This window comes from Salmo trutta, chromosome 18 (genome assembly GCF_901001165.1).
Source record: "Salmo trutta chromosome 18, fSalTru1.1, whole genome shotgun sequence".
Classification (NCBI taxonomy): domain Eukaryota; kingdom Metazoa; phylum Chordata; class Actinopteri; order Salmoniformes; family Salmonidae; genus Salmo; species Salmo trutta.
Window position 1 is genome coordinate 30,992,376 of NC_042974.1, and position 24,836 is coordinate 31,017,211.

At 42.8% G+C, this 24,836-nt stretch overlaps 1 protein-coding gene across 10 annotated transcripts in view; it reads left to right on the forward strand.

Annotated features, from left to right (window-relative positions):
• Positions 1–24,836, forward strand: part of LOC115153188 (bifunctional heparan sulfate N-deacetylase/N-sulfotransferase 2) — a 200,448-nt gene that overhangs the window by 166,599 nt on the left and 9,013 nt on the right. For all 10 annotated transcript variants that reach the window (XM_029698346.1, XM_029698347.1, XM_029698345.1 and 7 more), the window contains 3 exons: positions 8,805–8,892; positions 9,058–9,212; positions 10,885–11,070. In XM_029698346.1, the coding sequence (XP_029554206.1) occupies positions 8,805–8,892; positions 9,058–9,212; positions 10,885–11,070 (429 nt within the window). The remainder of the gene's footprint in view (positions 1–8,804; positions 8,893–9,057; positions 9,213–10,884; positions 11,071–24,836) is intronic.

The following is a 24,836-nucleotide window of genomic DNA, read 5'->3' on the forward strand; positions in this document are numbered from 1 at the left end:
TAATTGTGGAGCACAGAATAGAACAGCCAAGGTAGTGTAGTCGGAAGAATGGCCCATTGATTTTGCTCACCTCAATCTTCTGAACAGAAGTGGTCCTCTCTGAAAGGAATTGGCCAACTTGGTCTCTCAAGCATCAAGTCAATGGGAACCACTTACCACTTTCTAATGTGTTAAAGATGCTGAGATGTATTTGATGTCTTTCCAAATAACGTTTTCACCACAGCATATTGATCCAAACAGTTATACTACATGACCAAAAGTATGTGGACACTTCCTTTCCAGAATCATGAGCATTAATATGGAGTTGGTCCCCCCTTTGCTACTATAACAGCTTCCACTCTTCTGGGAAGGCTTTCCACTAGATGTTGGAACATTGCTGCTGGGATTGCTTCCATTCAGTCACAAGAGCATTAGTGAGGTCGGGCACTGATGTTGGGCGATTAGGCTCGCAGTTGGCTTTCCAATTCATCCCAAAGGTGTTCGATGGGGTTGAGGTTAGGGCTCTGTGCAGGCCAGTCAAGTTCTTCCACATCGATCTTGACAAACCATTTCTGTACGGACCTTGCTTTGTGCACAGGGGCATTGTCATGCTGAAACAGTAAAGGGTCTTCCCCAAACTGTTGCCACATAGTTGGAAGCACAGAATCGTCTAAAATGTCATTGTATGCTGTAGCTTTAAGATTTCCCTTCACTGGAACTAAGGGTCCTAGCCCAAACCATGAAAAACAGCCCTAGACCATTATTCTTCCTCCACAAAACTTTACAGTTGCAGCTATGCATTGGGGCAGATGGCGTTTTCCTGGCATCCACCAAACTCAGATTTGTCCGTCAGACGTGTTTCCACTACGCCAGTGTCCAATGGCTGCGAGCTTTACACCACTCCAGCCGACGCTTGGCATTGCACATGGTGATTTTAGGCTTGTGTGCGGCTGCTCGGCCATGGAAACCCATTTCATGAAGCTCCTAACAAACAGTTCTTGTGCTGACGTTGCTTCCAGAGGCAGTTTGGAACTCATAGTGAGTATTGCAACCGAGGACAGACAAATTTGGCGGTCCTGTTCTGTGAGCTTGTGTAGCCTACCACTTCGCAGCTGAGCCGTTGTTGCTCCTAGACGTTTCCACTTCACAATAACAGCACTTACAGTTGACCGGGACAGCTCTAGCTGGGCAGGGGCGTTGATAATCTCATAGATTTTGGTCAGGTTTCTTCCGCCTGTCCTGACATGGTTTAAAACGTTGTGGCTGTTGCCATGCAGACTATAGTTTAATTACTGCTGTGTTGCCTTCCTGCACTGCCACCTGTTCAACAAAGAAGCTTTAATCACCTCAAGCAGTTGTGAGGCGAGTAGCAGGGCATAAACAAGGCATAGCTAAAGGCGTCCTCATGCTTCCCAGCCGAAACAGTTCGAAAGAGTTAGTGCATATATTATGACAACATTTTGTGACGTTTTTGTTTGTTTTGGACTTTGTTTTTTTCTTGAGGCAAGTTGAAGTCGGTAGCTGAAGTCTACGCCCCTTCGTGAGTGATTGGTCAACAATAGGGATTCTTCAGTAAAGTCTTTGTTGTCATTCAATGAGAGACGACTCGTTTTCAGGCAAATTTTTCCAAATTAGAAATACTGCACCAAACATCTTAGTTAGATGTAAAATTGATCTCCTCTGCATAAACGTCCAAATTTATGACCAATTTATCTCCGATTAATTCTGACTTCTATAGGAGGTGTATACTGGCTACAGCGTCTCAAAATGGACAAACAGTACTGTTGCTACTTTTTTCTTGTTTTTCAAGCGAATGTCTTTTAAAGGTGTATGCGAGCACACCCGTTCGATTTGCCTATCACTCGTTCGGCTAGCCGCCAGCGGAACTGAAGCATGCTGATGCCTTAATGGACCACTAATCTCGTCTATTCTCACTCTGGGGGTGCAGCCTCAGACTCCTAAACACTAAAGCTGATTTCCCACACACACAGACCCGCACACATACACGCTGTTCACTTTTCCATGGTGCATTTGATATGGTTGACTCCTTCGATGTAACGTCAGCGATACTCTATTTGCTTTAGATGGTTGAATTTACATACAGTGCACTTGGAGTGCTGCCATATTCACTCCGGTTGGATGGGTACTCTCTCACCTTAGCATCTTAAATAGGCATTTCTATTTCTCTGCCCATATGGTAAATGGCAGCTGCTGATGTTTGTCCTTGGCCCTGTCCCCTTTCATCATCCTCCTGTTATGCAGGCCAGGTGGGAGTCCTGTTGACAGTCTAAGGTAGGGTCAGCCAATGCCCAGAGGCTTAAGTCAGATCATCACAGCAGGGTGAGGTTTTTAGCCAGCCCGGGGAATTCACAATGTCTTTAGATTTTTCTCAAGACAATTCAAGCATATTGAGGTCAATGATCTGAAGAAGAAATGGAAGCGCACACAGACGGTGGAGATCAGTTGCAGTGGAGACTGACTGACAAGGGCCCCCTGACCAACCCTAATACCCCACCCTCATTCTGTCCATCTGCCCTTCTGCTTACCCCAGCTCTCCCTACCTCTACTCTTCTTTTCCAGGGTGGCACCAAGTTCTGTCTGTGTGCCCACAGGACAATGCCCCATACCTCATCCCCCTGTTTAGCCTCTCTCAGTCCCCCATGTCCTTCTCAGAAACACTGAAGGCCTTTTCGAAAAAGAGGAGCGGTTGTTGTGGTGCTGGAGGAGACGGAGAAGATATCAGACGCTGCTGTTCAGTTACTGATCGCCGCTTGTCATCAGACATGAATTATCTCTTGATATGTCTGTGGGGAGACATCTCTCTGTCAGAAAACCTCAGACCCCACTAACACTCACACACACTCATCCTAATCTGCAAGGAAAACAAACAGTGAATGCACACATGCTCAAGGACATCAGTACCCCTTTAAATAAGTCAGCGATTGGGTCTTATCAGGTACAGCTGCTATCTCTCTCCCAGAGGTTTGAACAGTGGAGGTAAAGTGCATAGCTCTGCAGCTTTGGGTTGATATGTGGAGGCAGAGCAGCAATCTCTTTCCCCATGCTGTGATTTGTGTGAGGATGCTGCCGTAGTCATCTGATATAGCTGATAAAGTGTGACGGTTTGGGGAATTTGTTGAACAGTTATCCAGGGCTCCGTGGGTTTGCTTTGCAATTCCATTAAAATCTTTACAATACCCCAACATGTGCAATTTTTTTTACCCTTTATGGGTACAATAGATATGTTTATTTATTTATTACATGTCTTTCTACTCGGACTTGTATGATGCATCTGCATTTTAGTGGTTAAAGGCCCAATGCAGCCGTTTTTTGTCTCAATATCAAATCATTTCCTGGTAACAATTTAGGACCTTACTGTGATTGTTTTCAATTAAAGTGGTCAAAAACAAACAAAAATAGCTTCTTAGCAAAGACCGATTTCTCAAGCAAGCATTTTGCAAGGACTGTCTGGGCGTGGTCTGAGTGGGAAGGGGAAAACTGAAAACTAGCTGTTATTGGCAGAGAGGTTTGGAACTCTCTTTCTTTTTGGTCTCACCAGGCAGGCCAAAGCATCATCCCGCCAAAACAGGCTGCAATGTCATGCAGTCTTTTCAAACAGCTCTTACAATAAAAGGGTATTATTAGGGCTGTGGCGGTCACTAAATTTTGTCAGCCGGTGATTGTCAAGCAGTGACCGTACTTACATATCCGAACCAGAAGCCATGGATTACAGGCAACATCCACACTGAGCTAAAGGCTAGAGCTGCCGCTTTCAAGGAGCGGGACACTAATCTGGACGCTTATAAGAAATCCCGCTATGCCCTCAAACGAACCATCAAACAGGCAAAGCGTCAATACAGGACTAAGATTGATTAATACTACACCGGCTCTGATGCTCGTCGGATGTGGCAGGGCTTGCGAACTACACTGCTCAAAAAAATAAAGGGAACACTTAAACAACACATCCTAGATCTGAATGAAAGAAATAATCTTATTAAATACTTTTTTCTTTACATAGTTGAATGTGCTGACAACAAAATCACACAAAAATAATCAATGGAAATCCAATTTATCAACCCATGGAGGTCTGGATTTGGAGTCACACTCAAAATTAAAGTGGAAAACCACACTACAGGCTGATCCAACTTTGATGTAATGTCCTTAAAACAAGTCAAAATAAGGCTCAGTAGTGTGTGTGGCCTCCACGTGCCTGTATGACCTTCCTACAACGCCTGGGCATGCTCCTGATGAGGTGGCAGATGGTCTCCTGAGGGATCTCCTCCCAGACCTGGACTAAAGCATCCGCCAACTCCTGGACAGTCCGTGGTGCAACGTGGCGTTGGTGGATGGAGCGAGACATGATGTCCCAGATGTGCTCAATTGGATTCAGGTCTGGGGAACGGGCGGGCCAGTCCATAGCATCAATGCCTTCCTCTTGCAGGAACTGCTGACACACTCCAGCCACATGAGGTCTAGCATTGTCTTGCATTAGGAGGAACCCAGGGCCAACCGCACCAGCATATGGTCTCACAAGGGGTCTGAGGATCTCATCTCGGTAATTAATGGCAGTCAGGCTACCGCTGGCAAGCACATGGAGGGCTGTGCGGCCCCCCAAAGAAATGCCACCCCACACCATGACTGACCCACCGCCAAACCGGTCATGCTGGAGGAAGTTGCAGGCAGCAGAACGTTCTCCACCGCGTCTCCAGACTCTGTCACGTCTGTCACGTGCTCAGTGTGAACCTGCTTTCATCTGTGAAGAGCACAGGGCGCCAGTGGCGAATTTGCCAATCTTGGTGTTCTCTGGCAAATGCCAAACGTCCTGCACGGTGTTGGGCTGTAAGCACAACCCCCACCTGTGGATGTCGGGCCCTCATACCACCCTCATGGAGTCTGTTTCTGACCGTTTGAGCAGACACATGCACATTTGTGGCCTGCTGGAGGTCATTTTGCAGGGCTCTGGCAGTGCTCCTCCTGCTCCTCCTTGCACAAAGGCGGAGGTAGCGGTCCTGCTGCTGGGTTGTTGCCCTCCTCCACGTCTCCTGATGTACTGGCCTGTCTCCTGGTAGCGCCTCCATGCTCTGGACACTACGCTGACAGACACAGCAAACCTTCTTGCCACAGCTCGCATTGATGTGCTATCCTGGATGAGCTGCACTACCTGAGCCACTTGTGTGGGTTGTAGACTCCGTCTCATGCTACCACTAGAGTGAAAGCACCGCCAGCATTCAAAAGTGACCAAAACATCAGCCAGGAAGCATAGGAACTGAGAAGTGGTCTGTGGTCACCACCTGCTGAACCACTCCTTTATTGGGGGTGTCTTGCTTATTGCCTATAATTTCCACCTGTTGTCTATTCCATTTTCACAACAGCATGTGAAATTTAAAAAATGCTATAACTTCAATTTCTCAAACATATGACTATTTTACACCATTTGAAAGATAAGACTCTCGTTAATCCAACCACGTTGTCCGATTTCAAAAAGGCTTTACAGCGAAAGCAAAACATTAGATTATGTCAGGAGAGTACCCTGCCAAAAATAATCACACAGCCATTTTCAAAGCAAGCATATATGTCACAAAAACCAAAACCACAGCTAAATGCAGCACTAACCTTTGATGATCTTCATCAGATGACACTCCTATGACATTGTGTTATACAATACATGCATGTTTTGTTTAATCAAGTTCATATTTATATCAAAAACCAGCTTTTTACATTAGCATGTGATGTTCAGAACTAACTTCTAAAACTGTTTGAATGATGTCTGTGAGTATAACAGAACTCATATGGCAGGCAAAAACCTGAGAAAAATCTAACCAGGAAGTGAGAATTCTGGTGCTTGTAGTCCTTTCAAGTCATTGCCTATCGAACACACAGTGACTTAAGGTTCATTTTGCACTTCCTAAGGCTTCCACTAGATGTCAACAGTCTTTAGAAAGTTGTTTGAGGCGTCTATGATGAACAGAGAGCGAACAGAGGAAGTTGGAAGTTGTTGACTCAGGAAGGTACTGGCGTTCATTGGCGCACATTCACGTGAGAGTTAGCTGTGTTCCAAAACTTTTTTCAAGACATTGCAATCGTCTGGTTGGAATATTATTGAAGTTCTAAGTGATAAAGGCCCTAAAGATTGATGCTATACAACGTTTGACATGTTTGAACAAACGTAAATACAACTTTTTTTTACTTTTCATCGTGACATTTTCCGCGCGCTTCCTACATTTGGAGTAGCTAACTGAACGCGCTAACAACAAGGAGCTATTTGGACATAAATTATGGACTTTATCGAACAAAGCAACATTTATTGTGGACCTGGGATTCCTGGAAGTGCCTTCTGATGAAGATCATCAAAGGTAAGTGAATATTTCTAATGCTATTTATGATTTTAGATGACTCCAAAATGGCGGGTATCTGTATTGCCTAGTGTATTTTTCTGAGCGCAGTACTCAGATTATTGCAAAGTGTGCTTTCCTCGTGAAGCTTTTTTGAAATCTGTCACAGCGTTTGCATAAAGGAGATGTTCATCTATAATTCTTTGAATAACAGTTTAATATTTTATCAATGTTTATGGTGAGTATTTTTGTAAATTGTTGTGCTGATTCACCGGCAGTATTGGAGGCAAAATATTTTCTGAACATCACGCGCCAATGTAAAATGGGGTTTATGGATATAAATATGAACTTTATCGAGCAAAAAATACATGTATTGTGTAACATGATGTCCTAGGAGTGTCATCTGATGAAGATCGACAAAGGTTAGTGCATCATTTTAGGTGGTTTTCTGTTTTTTGTGACACCTGTCCTTGCTAGGAAAATGGCTGTGCTTTTTCTTGTGTTGGAACTGTCCTAACATAATGCTTTCGCCATAAATCCTTTTTGAAATCGGACAATGTGGTTACATTAAGGAGACGTGTACCTTTAAAATGGTGTAAAATAGTCCTTTATTTGAGAACTTTGAATTATGACATTTTGTTGTTTTGAATTTGGCACTCTGATTTTTCACTGGCTGTTTAACGCTAGTGTCCCACCTGCCCAAGAGAGGTTAACAAATAAATATGTACTCCTATCTGCTTAATTTAGAGTTATTAATGTAACTGTAGTTGTTCTACAAACGTTGGGCTATATGTTTTGATTTTTAATACATTGTTAGGCTGCGTGATGCAACTCTAATGATGATTTGATAAAAGTTGCTTGAAAAGCATGAGCTCTGCTTTGTTTTTGCGCAGGCTATACACACTTCATCAGTCTCCCATTCACAATCTGACAAGCACTTGATAATGCCTCAACTTCCCGGCGGCATCCCTTTTGTGTGGCCGTAATGCACCCTAAAAGAAATCCTTGTTTTTTGCGACCAGTGGCCGTTGTGCCCTTGGCCCGGAGTGCTGCGTTGTGCCCTTCTCCCGGAGTGCTGTGCACTCCGCAGCACCTCTCACTCACATGGCTCTCCATCACCTGATCAGGTCATTCTCAGAGGCTACAAGTGAAGACCGACACATCAGGGATGCAACTGTGCGCCTTCTTATCCAATTCCGAGAGACATATTGAAGATATTGGAAGAACAGTCCACGTTTACTTTTCGTCAGCCAACAAGATGAGTAGGCCTAATGAACAGCAAAAGCACGAGCCTATGTCAATCTACTATCCCCCATAGTACAAAAGTTGACCTATTCTGTGCTATAAATAAATATTCCAAACATAGTCTGGGACAGTTGTGGGATGTGATAGATCTCAAATTAATACAACCACTAGCATTAAAAAACTTTTTACATAATGTGGCTGACTCAACAGCTCTGAACGTTTAGCTTAAAATGTTGATAAACTATTAGGGTATTACTTAACGTTATAAGCGCAGCAATGCGCACACGGCAGTAGGCTATAACCGTGAACGTTCCATTAGTGGGAAAACACCATTATCAAAAGTGACTGCAAATGCAATTATGCATGTAATGCTTTTATTATAAAGGTGCTTTTTTATGGTGAAAATTATCTTCTCCAAACTTGAAACTCACCCACTGTTTATGTATGCCAGTTAGACTTTACACCCGTTTTAAAGCGGATTAATGTGCTTAATTTGAAGAAGTTATCAGAACATATAGGCCTATGGGCTAGACTACATGAGGTGTGCGACTAGGATTAGTAAAAGTTGCGACGGCATTGTTTCTTGTCTTACGCTGGGCATAATTCACAGGTGGTATATCAGTGATAGGCTAATATTGTCACCCATCAGACTATTCTTGATTTGATCTGTGACCGACCAGCTCGATTCGGTCTTATGTAGCAACATTTGAAATTGTGTTTTTTCCATTGGATAAAAGTAAAGACTCTGAGAAAATGGTGTATCATACACTACAGTTGAGGAACAATGGGAAAGTAATTCTGCTTTGAAAGTTGATACATTTGTAACCTCACTTTTGAGAAAATTCCCTTGAATATTTTGGTACACCTACTGGAGAGCTCTTTGTCTACACCCATTCAGCATCATTCACACCCTTTTAAGCTTTAGCACCACGCTTTAGCATCAGCAGCATCAGAGCTTGGAGAATCCTAATTACCGTGACTAAACAGTCATGTGGAATTTGACTGCCTTCATGACTCGTGACTGCTGGTGTGGCGGTAAAACGGTCACCGAAATAGCCCTAGGTATTATCATTTTCACAATTTCAAAGTATTATTCCGACATTGTGTGGAAATGTATATGAAACACAGGAAAATCATGTTTTTGACTGCTCTGGGCCTTTAAGTTTGTCAGCAACATGATCGTTTTTAAAGCTAATAACTGCAATTGTGAATATAAATCCTATTCCTCTGTCATGTCCTCGTTTGCAGGCCTTGCTCAAAACGCAAAACAAGCTGCGAATGCTGGTCCCCAATTTTACCTTCAACCTCGGCTTCTCTGGAAAGTTCTATCACACAGGTGAGGGCATCTCGAAGTGAAAAAACAAAACATACCCTGTACTAGACAGTGTCACTGTAGATTCTGAGTTGGATGGTGACATTGAGAAACTCTCTGTACCCATTATTTCCTTCCCTCCCCCTCCTCCCTCCCTCTCTGCTCCCTTTCTCTTCCCTACCCCTCCAGGCACAGACGAGGAGGACCGGGGAGATGACATGCTGCTAAGACACAGGAAGGAGTTCTGGTGGTTCCCCCACATGTGGAGTCACATGCAGCCCCACCTGTTCCACAACGTCAGCGTGCTGGCTGAGCAAATGAGGCTCAACATGCTGTTTGCCCAGGTGAGTGGGCGTCCGTGGATACCAAGCATCCTAATCATACTATAGCTCTCTTTGGTAAGATGCCGTGCATACAGTATGCTTATCCTCAACGCATCGTAGTTAGGCATTTAGTTATGGCCTTGTTGATCCAAATGGTGAGTGGTAATTTCATTTCTGGATGCTGGCCGTTGTGGATTTTTCCTTGTGAGCAATTACCTGTCATTTCATATGCACAATGAATGAATATATATATATATAATATCTACCATCCAATATCCTTGTGCTTCAGCTTGTATGTTAGAGTCTGGGGACTTAAAAGTCAAATAAAAGTCAAATAAAGCTATTAATGTACAGTAACATGGCTTGCAGACATTGGTGCAAAAGATGCCCCCAAGGCTGCCTTGTTGATGTAGTGAGAAGCATGCTGCCCCCAAGGCAGCTGTGCGTGTTGATGAAGTCAGTGGCATAGGGAGTCAGGGGCCTGGGCCCAGGGAGCAGACGGTGTGAGCGGGTGTGTGTGTGAGGTGAATACTAACCAGCAGTAGCGTCCCCTCTCAGTAATCCCTGCTGCCATACAGCTGCCCTTCTGGCTGACAGTGATGGACCATGTCTCTGAGTGGTCAGGGGGGAGAGAGAGGGTAGTGGGTCCTTCATCACGGCTTAATGAGCCTCAATGAGCAAGCTAGCCAACTTCTTTCGCCAATTAGCTTCACCTGGCCGGTGTGCAACGGTGGCAAAGTTGGTTTGACTTTGTATACTCTGTGGGGCTAGTTAGGGACCGTAAATAAATTACACAATGTAAATGGGACAATAATTTCATGTTGCACATCTTTTAGTTGTTTCATTAAATGCTTTAAATATTTGTGTAGGAATTTCTACAATTTATAGTTGTTTTGAGTTTAAGTCCCATTGCGATATCGAATGTCAAACCAAATTGTACAGTGTTTGTATACATTAATGTTGAGTCAGACAAGTATATATTCTGGGTTCTGTAGTGGTACCACAGTTGAACTAAGCTCATGAGGCTTTTCTAAGTTATATTCTTCAAAAATCAATGGGTATCATTCATTTATAAGTAAAAAGAAATGTATGTTGCAACTGCGGATTCTAGCTTTAAGCATTCCCAGCACTCTGTGTTCTGCCAGCGAGGGGCACAGTGCCACGGTACCACACTATATATTCAGTTTGATGCATTTGTGTTAGTCTATAAAGCTGGGCTCTCAAACTTTGTTCCTGGAGAGCTACCCTCCTGTAGGTTTTCGCTCCAACCCCAGTTGTATATAACCTGATTTAATCTTATCAACCAGCTAATTATTAGAATCAGGTGTGCTAGATTAGGGTTGGAATGAAAACCTACAGGACGGTAGCTCTCCAGGAACATGGTTGGAAAGCCCTGCTCTAAAGGATTTAAGCTCCTACTGAGCTTCCTGACTGTTGCCTTTTTTACAGTGTAGTGATTTCTAGACCAAGCAGGGCTATGTTGCCCTCCAGTGGAGAAGTTGCACATTATTTTTTTCTGCTGCGTGTTTGTTTTGAAGCAGACGGTGACTCATTCATTGATCATTAAAATGGCAATTTCATCACGTTTGTTATTGCAATTTGTTCTGGGTGTCCCTCCTGTCCCTAGACACTTCTGACATCCATCTTTCTCTCTGTCTCTTATATCTATCCCCACCCCCCTCTTCCCCTTCAGGAGCATGGGATTCCTACAGACATGGGCTATGCTGTGGCCCCCCACCACTCAGGGGTCTACCCCGTCCACAGCCAGCTGTACGAGGCCTGGAAGTCAGTGTGGGGCATCAAGGTGACCAGCACAGAGGAGTACCCTCACCTCAGACCAGCCCGCTACCGCAGGGGCTTCATCCACAATGGCATCCAGGTCAGTCTACTGTCAGTCATGGCAGTCAATCAGTTTATTGAAGGAGAAGTTTACCTAAAATCACACATTTCCCAAATGATTCCATACCTTGAAATTAGTTTGGTTGAGTTTGCCTTCTCCCTCTCTCCCCCTGCAGTCTACAACTGGAATGAGTCTCGTGACGTATCTTTGTGCACTGCTAACTCTGCTATGTTGTCAGTCAACAAGCCATTGAGAAAATTCTTTGTTTTATTGAAAGCGTATGGCCGAATTAGCTTTTCTTTAGCAAAAGTACCATTGGTTTTGAGACAGGAAATTTGTACTTTTCTACCTAAAATGATTGAGATTATTTTAGATAATTATTTTATGTGGCCAACTGCAACAACAGCGGAGATGGGCAACAACTGCGCATGTACACTCTCGTGGGGCAAACTCTGTGACATATACACTACCGTTCAAAAGTTTGGGGTCACTTAGAAATTTCCTTGTTTTTGCCCATTAACCCCTGGCATCCAGCGAAAAATCCTATTGCCATTAGCATAACAAAATTTAATATATATATTTTTTCAAATATAGGACTATGTTATATCGTTTTATAGATACACCTCTCCTGAATCGAACCACGTTGTCCGATTTCAAAAAGGCTTTACAGCAAAAGCAAAACATTAGATTATGTTAGAGGAGTATATCGTAAAAGTAGCCACATAGCCATTTTCCGACCAACCACATGCATCACAAATAACCAAAAAACAGCTAAATGCAGCACTAACCTTTGACAATCTTCATCAGATGACACTCCTAGGACATCATGTTACACAATACATGCATTCTTTTGTTCGATAAAGTTCATATTTATATATAAAAACAGCATTTTACATCGGCGCGTAACGTTGACTATTTTCCCTCAAATGTTGACTAACTATTTTCCCTGAAACAGCGCTACAATTTACTAAATTACTATTCGAAAACATTTTTAAAATGTAATATTGTCATTCTAATATTTATAGATTAGCATCTCTTGAAAGCACCTGCAATGCCAGATTTAAAAATAACTTTACTGGGTAATCACACTTTGCGATAAAAGGGGATGCGATACTCAGAAAAATAGGCTACCGTTTTGCAATTATGTTAGCACAGCTGAAAAGTGTTTAAAGAAGCAATAAAACTGGCCTTCTTTAGACTAGTTGAGTATCTTGAGCATCAGCATTCGTGGGTTCGATTACAGCCTCAAAATGGCTAGAAACAAATTACTTTCATCTGAAACTCATCAGTCTATTCTTGTTCTGAGAAATGAAGGCTATTCCATGCGATAAATTACAAAGAAACTGAAGATTTCATACCACGCTGTGTACAGTCGTGGCCAAAAGTTTGAGAATGACATACATATTAATTTTCACAAAGTTTGCTGCTTCAGTGTCTTTGGATATACTTGTCAGATGTTACTATGGAATACTGAAGTATAATTACAAGCATTTCATAAGTGTCAAAGGCTTTTATTGACAATTACATGAAGTTGATGCAAAGAGTCAATATTTGCAGTGTTGACCCTTCTTTTTCAAGACCTCTGCAATCCGCCCTGGCATGCTGTCAATTAACTTCTGGGCCACATCCTGACTGATGGCAGCCCATTCTTGCATAATCAATGCTTGGAGTTTGTCAGAATTTGTGGGTTTTTATTTGTCCACCCGCCTCTTGAGGATTGACCACAAGTTCTCAATGGGATTAAGGTATGGGGAGTTTCCTGGCCATGGACCCAAAATATCGATGTTTTGTTCCCCGAGCCACTTAGTTATCACTTTTTCCTTATGGCAAGGTGCTCCATCATGCATCATCATCCATTATTGTTCATCACCAAACTGTTCCTGGATGGTTGGGAGAAGTTGCTCTCGGAGGATGTGTTGGTACCATTCTTCATTCATGGCTGTGTTCTTAGGCAAAATTGTGAGTGAGCCCACTCCCTTGGCTGAGAAGCAACCCCACACATGAATGGTCTCAGGATGCTTTACTGTTGGCATGACACAGGACTGATGGTAGCGCTCACCTTGTCTTCTCCGGACAAGCTTTTTTCTGGATGCCCCAAACAATCGGAAAGGGGATTCATCAGAGAAAATGACTTTACCCCAGTCTTCAGCAGTCCAATCCCTGTACCTTTTGCAGAATATCAGTCTGTCCCTGATGTTTTTCCTGGAGAGAAGTGGCTTCTTTGCTGCCCTTCTTGACACTAGGCCATCCTCCAAAAGTCTTCGCCTCACTGTGCGTGCAGATGCACTCACACCTGCCTGCTGCCATTCCTGAGCAAGCTCTGTACTGGTGGTGCCCCAATCCCGCAGCTGAATCAACTTTAGGAGACGGTCCTGGCGCTTGCTGGACTTTCTTGGGCGCCCTGAAGCCTTCTTCACAACAATTGAACCGCTCTCCTTGAAGTTCTTGATGATCCGATAAATGGTTGATTTAGGTGCAATCTTACTGGCAGCAATATCCTTGCCTGTGAAGCCCTTTTTGTGGAAAGCAATGATGACGGCACGTGTTTCCTTCAACCATGGTTGACAGAGGAAGAACAATGATTCCAAGCACCACCCTCCTTTTGAAGCTTCTAGTCTGTTATTCGAACTCAATCAGCATGACAGAGTGATCTCCAGCCTTGTCCTCGTCAACACTCACACCTGTGTTAACGAGAGAATCACTGACATGATGTCAGCTGGTCCTTTTGTGGCAGGGCTGAAATGCAGTGGAAATGTTTTTTGGGGATTCAATTCATTTGCATGGCAAAGAGGGACTTTGCAATTAATTGCAATTCATCTGATCACTCTTCATAACATTCTGGAGTATATGCAAATTGCCATCATACAAACGGAGGCAGCAGACTTTGAGAATTAATATTTGTGTCATTCTCAAAACTTTTGGCCACGACTGTACTACTCCCTTCACAGAACAGCGCAAACTGGCTCTTGCCACAATAGAAAGAGGAGTGGACGGCCCCGGTGCACAACTGAGCAAGAGGACAAGTACCTTAGTTTCTAGTTTAAGAAACAGATGCCTCACAAGGCCTCAACTGGCAGCTCCATTAAATAGTACCCACAAAACACCAGTCTCAACGTCAACAGTGAAGAGGCGTCTCCGGCATGCTGGCCTACTGGATATTTTCACACATTTTACCAATGTCTGATGACGTTGGCTAGCCATGGCTTATTTGCATGACAAAATGTCAGGCAACTGTATAGCCTTGCATGGAATACCTGGCTCCAGGAACCACCTGGGGTATAGGATTACCCATAGTGTGGTCTATCACTTATTTGTAACCCCCCTGTCGACAGGGGTCATGAGTATCAAAACAATAACAAAGTTTCACAGGTTAGTAACATGGTATCACTTGTCTTGTATATTAGGGTGGACGTATTTCTATGTCAATACACATAACAATAATAATTTGGCATACACTGCATTCAGAACATATTCAGACCCCTTGACTTTTTCCACATTTTGTTACGTTACAACCTTATTCTAAAATGGCAACAAACAAAAAACATCCCTCGTCAATCTACTCACAATACCCCATAATGACAAAGCAAAATAAATAGTTTTTTTAGACATTTTTGCAAATGTATTAAAAATAAAAAATGGAAATATCACATTAACATAGTACTCAGACCCTTTACTCAGTACTTTGTTGAAGCACCTTTGGCAGCAATTACAGCCTTGAGTCTTCTTTGGGATGACGCTACAAGCTTGACACGTATTTGGCGAGTTTCTCCCATTCTTCTCTGCAGATCTTCTCATGCTCTGTCAGGTTATATGTTGAGCGTCACTGCACAGCTATTTTCAGTTCTCTCCAGAGATGTTCGATCGGGTTCAAGTCCGGGCTCTGGTTGGGCCACTCAAGGACATTCAGAGACTTGTCCACAAGCCACTCCTGCGTTGTCTTGGCTGTGTGCAGTGTTGGAAGGTGAACCTTCACCCTAGTCTGAGATCCTGAGCACTCTGGAGCAGGTTTTCATCAAGGATCTCTCTGTACTTTGCTCCGTTCATCTTTCCCTCGATCCTGACTGGTCTCCCATTCCCTGCCGCTGAAAAACATCCCCACAGCATGATGCTGCCACCACCATGCTTCACCGTAGGGATGGTGCCAAGTTTCCTCCATACGTGACATGGCATTCTGGCCAAAGAGTTCAGTATTGGTTTCATCAGATCAGAGAATCTTGTTTCTCATGGTCTGACAATCCTTTAGGTGCCTTCTGGCAAACTCCAAGCGGGCTGTCATGTGCCTTTTACTGAGGAGTGGCTTCCGTCTGGCCACTCTACCATAAAAACATGATTGATGGAGTGCAGCAGAGATGGTTGTCTTTCTGGAAAGGTCCTACCTTCTCTACAAAGGAATTCTGGAGTTCTGTCAGAGTGACCATCGGGTTGTTGGTCACCTCCCTGACCAAGGCACTTCTTCCCCGATTGCTCAGTTTGGCCAGGCGGCCAGCTCTAGGAAGAGTCTTGGTGGTTCCAAACGTCTTCCATTTAAGAATGATGGAGGCCATTGTGTTCTTGGGGACCTTCAATGCTGCAGACATTTTTTTTGTACACTTCCCCAGATCTGTGCCTCAACACAATCTTGTCTCGGAGCTCTACGGACAATTCCTTCGACCTCATGGCTTGGCTTTTGCTCTGACATGCACTGTCAACTGTGGACCTTTATATAGACAGGTGTGTGCCTTTCCAAATGATGTCCAAGCAATTGAATTTACCACAGGTGGACTCCAATTAAGTTGTTGAAACATCTCAAGGACGATCAATGGATACAGGATGCACTTGAGCTAAATTTTGAGTCTCATAGCAAAGGGTCTGAATACTTTTTTTTCTCCTTTTTTTGAATTTGCAAAAATGTCTAAAAACATGTTTTTGCTTTGTTGTAATTGGGTATTGTGTGTACATTGACGAGGAAAAAAAATATTATCCATTTTAGAATGAGGCTGTAACGTAACAAAATGTGGAAAAAGGTTAGGGGTCTGATTACTTTCCGAACAACTGCCACAAGAACTTGAATGAATGGATAAACCCAATTGACTTTAAATATGTATTTTTATTATAAAATGTATCACACATGTACATCACACTTTTAAAGAAGTTATGTCTAGCATAATATAAAGTTATGCTAGGGGGTTGAGGGGGAACAAACCATGCTTGAATGTTTGGTATTACATTTTTTGTGACAAATATATTATAAAATACAACAATACTTGCTTTATTGTTCCATTTGCATGGATATTCTTTATTTTTGCAGTCACAGTCCCTAACCTGACACAAAACTCACATCACAGGCTGAGAGCAGTACATACCTGTAACTTCGGCAATTCACAAGGATATTTAACTCCGATGGCATTTACCACACAGCATAGGAGAGGAATCAGGACTTCTGGACTTCTGGACCCAGTGTCTCATCGCAGAGGACACACTCAAAAAAGATGTGGTGTGAGACCAGTCTGAACTGTATCAAATTACAATTATAGATCAAAGTGGATTTGAGAATCTGGAGCAGCAGCCATGCACTTATAACATAAAACTTTTTGACAATATGAAAACAGGTTCTTCTTTGCTGTTCTTAGATGTAGCTGTTATTTCAAGTTCAATGTGTAGGCCTGTATTTCCTATATCCTACTCAAATAAAAGATGCCAAAAAACATTGTGATGTGAAAACATATCTTGACAGTGTTTGGCTAATGTAAAAACATAAACCCACAACGGTCGAGCTCATAGAGGTTTATGATAAGTGATCATTCGATAAAGTAAAGTTCAGCTACTTACACATTGGATAACTGTCCATTTCACCCAACTGGAACTGGGTTGTGTCTCCAATTTCTTTTTGGGATATGGAAAAAAAGTTCTAGGACACCAGAGTTGATGTGAGCAGCAAAATCCCATTTGTCGCGAAAGGAAATTAGCTGCTCTTCATCATCAATAAGTTGGTAATTTAATCAAATTCTCTGCAGCATAAGCAGTCTGCATTGGCGCACAGTTACCACAACTACACCACCAATCTGCGTTCATCCTAGGGATGGGCTGGGGCTGTGGTCATGATACTGCCTCTGTGGCTAGAGCCAGGCCAGCTATCTGAAGCTCAATTTGCCTGAATTCTTCATCACAGTATTCAGGCTCAAATAAATATGGTTTGGCGACACCATCGGCGCCCCTACAGTAGTTTTCTTCATCATTCGCAAGTATTTAGTCATCAGACGTGTGTAGGTTGATGTTTACTTCATATAACTAATCTCTAACGCTAGGCGTCTGTCTTCACTTCTCCCCCAAATTAATTTATTCAAAAATTAAGAGAGCTAGAGAGGGAGAGCTAGCTAGCTATATTTAGTCATTTTACTTAGCTACTGAATGCAGCTAGATAATTTAGACTACTCAAACACCCGGTTCAAACAGAAAGGGATGCTATGTTGACTAGCTGGCTATGGCTATCCAACACTGGAACTCTTCCAAGTCAAGGTAAGCTTTTGGTTTTATTAATTTATTGCCACCAGGGCCCGCCAGTGTAACTGCTAAACTGCTTTGCTAACTGTACACTCTACTGCATGATTGTAGTGGGTTTACTTACGCATTAGTTCTAGTAGCTATGTTGTTGACTTGACGTTAGCTAATATAGTGACACTGATGTAGGCTTTGTGTAGCGTTTATGATATGAAGATTTGGCTTGGAAAGGTGTTTTCGTCCACAATCGAAGGGAAAAGGTGAGCGGAGGAGAGCGCATAGCTACGAGAAGGAATTATACAATGATCTGGCTGCTATGAAAGTGAACTGTGTTTGCGTGTAATCGGGTGTATTCATTCCACCAATATAAGTCGAAAAACATTTCTTAAACAGATCAAAAGGAACGAAACGGGTATAATCATACCGTTTGCAACTGTTGGACTAATGATTACACCCTAGATCAGCTAGATGCAGGCAAGATTGTGCCCGGCGGTGTGCACCTACGTTGTAAACTTTCTTTCATAGACTAGGTTGTAGCGATCTCATGATGGGTATCGGCAAAATTCGAGTATCATGTAGTGAGTAGCCTAAACCTATTGATGTTGCATTGAGCTGGGTGAATGGAAAATGAATGAGTCATCCAATATACTGTAATAGAAATAAGGCCATGCTCATAAATAAATCGTCGTTCTCCCTCATCTTAAATGGCACCGACCGCCACTGTTCCATGGGTATTAGTCTGCCATCAAACATCAACAATAAGACTGTAGCCTATAGAGCCCCACAGTGTAGGTGTCATAATACCCATAAAACCTAGCAGTCAAACACGAAAATGGTTCCAATCGTTTTTTCACCATTAATTTTTCCCATATGGGATTTTAGAACCCCTTCAAAAAAGGTCTCTGTTTCATGTACGCTTTCCCTGGTGTGATGTTTTGATAACCATGTAAATCTCTCTCGGACAAGGTGACTTTGATCAATATATTCGTCACTATTTCCTCTCAGATTCGAAAATGCTAATTAGCATCAAATTAGATATCATGTAAGACTAGTGGTGTAAAGGACTTACAGTTGAAGTCGGAAGTGTACATACACCTTAGCCAAACATTTAAACTCAGTTTTTCACAATTCCTGACATTTAAACCTAGTAAAAATTCCCTGTCTTAAAAAATAAATAAAATCCTAACTGACCTCAGTTAGGATTACCACTTTATTTTAAGAATGTAAAATGTCAGAATAATAGTAGAGTGATTTCTTTCATCACATTCCTAGTGCGTCGGAAGTTTACATACACTCAATTAGTATTTGGAAGCATTGCCTTTAAATTGCTTAACTTGGGTCAAACGATTCGGGTAGCCTTCCACAAGCTTCCCACAGTAAGTTGGGTGAATTTTGGCCCATTCCTCCTGATGGAGCTGGTGTAACTGAGTCAGGTTTGTAGGCCTCCTTGCTCGCACACTCTTTTTCAGTTCTGCCCACACATTTTCTATAGGATTGAGGTCAGGGCTTTGTGATGGCCACTCCAATACCTTGACTTTGTTGTCCTTAAGCCATTTTGCCACAACTTTGGAAGTATGGTTGTGGTCATTGTCCATTTGGACGACCCATTTGCGACCAAGCTTTAACTTCCTGACTGATGTCTTGTGATTTTGCTTCAATATATCCACATCATTTTCCTACCTCATGATGCCATCTATTTTGTGAAGTGCACCAGTCCCTCCTGCAGCAAAGCACCCCCACAACATGATGCTGCCACCCCCATGCTTCACGGTTGTGATGGTGTTCTTCGGCTTGCAAGCCTCCCCCTTTTTCCTACAAATATAACAACGGTCATTATGGCCAAACTGTTCTATTTTTGTTTCATCAGACCAGAGGACATTTCTCCAGAAAGTACGATCTTTGTCCCCATGTGCAGTTGCAAACCGTAGTCTGGCTTTTTTATGGCGGTTTTGGAGCAGTGGCTTCTTCCTTGCTGAGCGGCCTTTCAGGTTATGTGGATATAGATACTTATGTGCCTGTTTCCTCCAGCATCTTCACAAGGTCCTTTGCTGTTGTTCTGGGTTTGATTTGCACTTTTCGCACCATAGTACGTTCATCTCTAGGAGACAGAACGCATCTCCTTCCTGAGCGGTATGATGGCTGCGTGGTCCCATGGTGTTTATACTTGCGTACTATTGTTTGTATAGATGAACGTTGGTACCTTCAGGCGTTTGGAAATTGCTCCCAAGGATGAACCAGACTTGTGGAGGTCTACAATTTTTTTCTGAGGTCTTGGCAGATTTCTTTTGATTTTTCCCATGATGTCAAGCGAAGAGGTACTGAGTTTGAAGGTAGGCCTTGAAAAACATCCACAGGTACACCTCCAATTGACTCAAATGATGTCAATTAGCTTATCAGAAGCTTCTAAATGCCATAACATAATTTTCTGGAATTTTCCAAGCTGTTTAAAGGCACAGTCAATTTAGTGTATATAAACTTCTGACCCCCTGGAATTGTAATACAGTGAATTATAAGTGAAACAATTGTTGGAAAAATTACCCTTGTAATGCACAAGTAGATGTCCTAACTGACTTGCCAAAACTATAGTTTGTTAACAAGAAATTTGTGGAGTGGTTGAAAAATGAGTTTTAATGTCTCCAAACTAAGTTTATTTAAACTTCCGACTTCAACTGTAAGTAAAAATACTTTAAAGTACTATTTAAGTTGTTTTTTTTGCTATCTGTACTTGACTATTTTTATTTTTGACTACTTCACCACATTCCTAAAGAAAATAATGTACTTTTTACTCCATACATTTTCCCTGAAACCCAAAAGTACTAGTTACATTTTGAATGCTTAGCAGGACAGGAAAATTGTCAAATTCACACACTTATCAAGAGAACATTCCTGGTCATCTCTACTACCTCTGATCTGGTGGACTCACTAAACACAAATGCTTTGTTTGTAAGTTAATGTCTGATTATGGCTATCCATAAATATAAAAAATAAAATTATTGGGCTGTCTGGTTTGCTTAATATTAGAAATGATAAATACGGTCTGGGTCAGTGCCTCTACTTTTAATTCCAGTCTGACTAGATGGAAAGGGTCTGTTGTTTTTTTCATCAGCCACTCTCTCTGATGTCCAAAGAATTCAATGTTTTTATTTGCTTACGTGTGTGTGGAATTTTGTTTACGTTTTCATTGGCATTCATATACACACATTTGTGCATATGCGTCGGTAGGGTTGCCAGTGGGAGGGATTTGGGGGCGGGGGCATGATGACTCAGCCCCCCCAGGTGTTGCGTTGCCATGGTGATAGATGACTCACGTTGAGGTCCCTGTGCACAATGTCATGCTGGTGCATGTGGTGGACACTCCAGGATCTGATTGATGCACTGGCTGCAGAGAAAGGAGACACAGGACACACACGTCAATGCACAGACACATCACAACTACAACACAATACACAGTACGGGGTAGGAACTAATGGAGGCTACTGGTTTATGGATCAGATGAGGTGCGTTTCCCCTTGTCATTTAAGAACTTTGAGCACTTGCAGGAGTGCAAAACCAATCCAATTCATGACTATTGCTGTTTGTTATTACGAGAAGTACAGGCGGGCCTCCCGAGTGGCACAGCGGTCTAAAGCACTGCCTCGCAGTGCTAGAGGCATCGCTACAGCCAAGAAGTGTGGTTTGGCGTGTCATGTTTCGGAGGACGCATGACTCGACCTTTGCCTCCCGAGCCCGTTGGGGAGTTGCAGAGAGGAGACAAGATCAAAATTGGGGAGAAAAAGGGGGTAAAATAAAAAATGTATAAAAATAAAAATAGAATGCACCTAGTCACCCATCAATAGTCAAACACCTGAACTCCAACAATTACATTGTTTTAAAGAAATCAAAATTGTAAACAATTCATACATACACTGAGTACAGTGCATTCAGAAAGTATTCAGACCCCTTCCCTTTTTCCACATTTTGTTATGTCACAGCCTTATTCTAAAATGTATTAAATATTTTTTAATACATCATTTAATACATCATTTAATACATCAATCATCAATCTAAACACAATACCACATAATGACAAAGCGAAAACTGGTTTTTAGAATTTTTTTCAAATGTATTAAAAATAAAAAGCATACACCCTATTTCTATAAGTATTCAGACCTTTTGCTTTGAGACTCGAAATTCAAATCAAATCAAATTTATTTATATAGCCCTTCGTACATCAGCTGAAATCTCAAAGTGCTGTACAGAAACCCAGCCTAAAACCCCAAACAGCAAGCAATGCATGTGAAAGAAGCACGGTGGCTGGGAAAAACTCCCTAGGAAAAACTCCTGAGAAAGGCCAAAAACCTAGGAAGAAACCTAGAGAGGAACCAGGCTATGAGGGTTGGCCAGTCCTCTTCTGGCTGTGCCGGGTGGATATTATAACAGAACATGGTCAAGATGTTAAAATGTTCGTAAATGACCAGCATGGTCAAATAATAATAATCATAGTAATTGTCGAGGGTGCAACAAGCACGTCCGGTGAACAGGTCAGGGTTCCGTAGCCGCAGGCAGAACAGTTGAAACTGGAGCAGCAGCATGGCCAGGTGGGCTGGGGACAGCAAGGAGTCATCATGCCAGGTAGTCCTAGGGCTCAGGTCCTCCGAGAGAAAGAAAGAAAGAAAGAGAGAATTAGAGAGAGCATATTTACATTCACACAGGACACTGGATAAGACAAGAGAATACTCCAGATGTAACAGACTGACCCTAGCCCCCCGACACATAAACTACTGCAGCATAAATACTGGAGGCTGAGACAGGAGGGATCAGAAGACACTGTGGCCCCATCCGATGATACCCCCGGACAGGGCCAAACAGGCAGGATATAACCCCACCCACTTTGCCAAAGCACAGCCCCCACACCACTAGAGGGATATCTACAACCACCAACTTACCGTCCGAAGACAAGGCCGAGTATAGCCCACAAAGATGTCCGCCACGGCACAACCCAAGGGGGGGGCGCCAACCCAGACAGGAAGACCACGTCAGTGGCTCAACCTACTCAAGTGACGCACCCCTCCCATGGACGGCATGGAAGAACACCAGTAAGTCAGTGACTCAGCCCCTGTAAAAGGGTTAGAGGCAGAGAATCCCAGTGGGAAGAGGGGAACCGACAAGGCAGAGACAGCAAGGGCGGTTCGTTGCTCCAGCCTTTCCGTTCACCTTCACACTCCTGGGCCAGACTATACTTAATCATAGGACCTACTGAAGAGATAAGTCTTCAGTAAAGACTTAAAGGTTGAGACTGAGTCTGCGTCTCTCACATGGGTAGGCAGACCATTCCATAAAAATGGAGCTCTATAGGAGAAAGCCCTACCTCCAGCCGTTTGCTTAGAAATTCTAGGGACAATTAGGAGGCCTGCGTCTTGTGACCGTAGCGTACGTGTAGGTATGTACGGCAGGACCAAATCGGAAAGATAGGTAGGAGCAAGCCCATGTAATGCTTTGTAGGTTAGCAGTAAAACCTTGAAATCAGCCCTTGCCTTAACAGGAAGCCAGTGTAGGGAAGCTAGCACTGGAGTAATATGATCAAATTTTTTGGTTCTAGTCAGGATTCTAGCAGCCGTATTTAGCACTAACTGGAGTTTGTTTAGTGCTTTATCCGGGTAGCCGGAAAGTAGAGCATTGCAGTAGTCGAGTCTAGAAGTAACAAAAGCATGGATTAATTTTTCTGCGTCATTTTTGGACAGAAAGTTTCTGATTTTTGCAATGTTACGTAGATGGAAAAAAGCTGTCCTTGAAGCAGTCTTGATATGTTCTTCAAAAGAGAGATCAGGGTCCAGAGTAACGCCGAGGTCCTTCACAGTTTTATTTGAGACGACTGTACAACCATCCAGATTAATTGTCAGATTCAACAGAAGATCTCTTTGTTTCTTGGGACCTAGGACAAGCATCTCTGTTTTGTCCGAGTTTAAAAGTAGAAAATTTGCAGCCATCCACTTCCTTATGTCTGAAACACAGGCTTCTAGCGAGGGCAATTTTGGGGCTTCACCATGTTTCATTGAAATGTACAGCTGTGTGTCGTCCGCATAGCAGTGAAATTTAACATTATGTTTTCGAATGACATCCCCAAGAGGTAAAATATATAGTGAAAACAATAGTGGTCCTAGAACGGAACCTTGAGGAACACCGAAATTTACAATTGATTTGTCAGAGGACGAACCATTCACAGAGACAAACTGATATCTTTCCGACAGATAAGATCTAAACCAGGCCAGAACTTGTCCATGTAGACCAATTTGGGTTTCCAATCTCTCCAAAAGAATGTGGTGATCGATGGTATCAAAAGCGGCACTAAGATCTAGGAGCACGAGGACAGATGCAGAGCCTCGGTCTGACGTCATTAAAAGGTCATTTACCACCTTCACAAGTGCAGTCTCAGTGCTATGATGGGGTCTAAAACCAGACTGAAGCGTTTCGTATACATTGTTTGTCTTCAGGAAGGCAGTGAGTTGCTGCGCAACAACTTTTTCTAAAATTTTTGAGAGGAATGGAAGATTCGATATAGGCCGATAGTTTTTTATAATTTCTGGGTCAAGATTCGGCTTTTTCAAGAGAGGCTTTATTACTGCCACTTTTAGTGAGCTTGGTACACATCCGGTGGATAGAGAGCCGTTTATTATGTTCAACATAGGAGGGCCAAGCACAGGAAGCAGCTCTTTCAGTAGTTTAGTTGGAATAGGGTCCAGTATGCAGCTTGAGGGTTTGGAGGCCATGATTATTTTCATCATTGTGTCAAGAGATATAGTACTAAAACACTTTAGTATCTCCCTTGAGCCAAGGTCCTGGCAGAGTTGTGCAGACTCTGGACAATGAAGCCCTGGAGGAATACCCAGATTTAAAGATGAGTCCGTAATTTGCTTTCTAATGATCATGATCTTTTCCTCAAAAAAGTTCATAAATTTATTACTGCTGAAGTGAAAGCCATCCTCCATTTGCGAATGCTGCTTTTTAGTTAGCTTTGCGACAGTGTCAAAAAGAAATTTCGGATTGTTCTTATTTTCCTCAATTAAGTTGGAAAAATAGGATGATCGTGCAGCAGTGAGGGCTCTTCGATACTGCACGGTACTGTCTTTCCAAGCTAGTCGGAAGACTTCCAGTTTAGTGTGGCGCCATTTCCGTTCCAATTTTCTGGAAGCTTGCTTCAGAGCTCGTGTATTTTCTGTATACCAGGGAGCTAGTTTCTTATGACAGATGTTTTTAATTTTTAGGGGTGCAACTGCATCTAGGGTATTGCGCAAGGTTGAATTGAGTTCCTCGGTTAGGTGGTTAACTGATTCTTGTCCTCTGACGTCCTT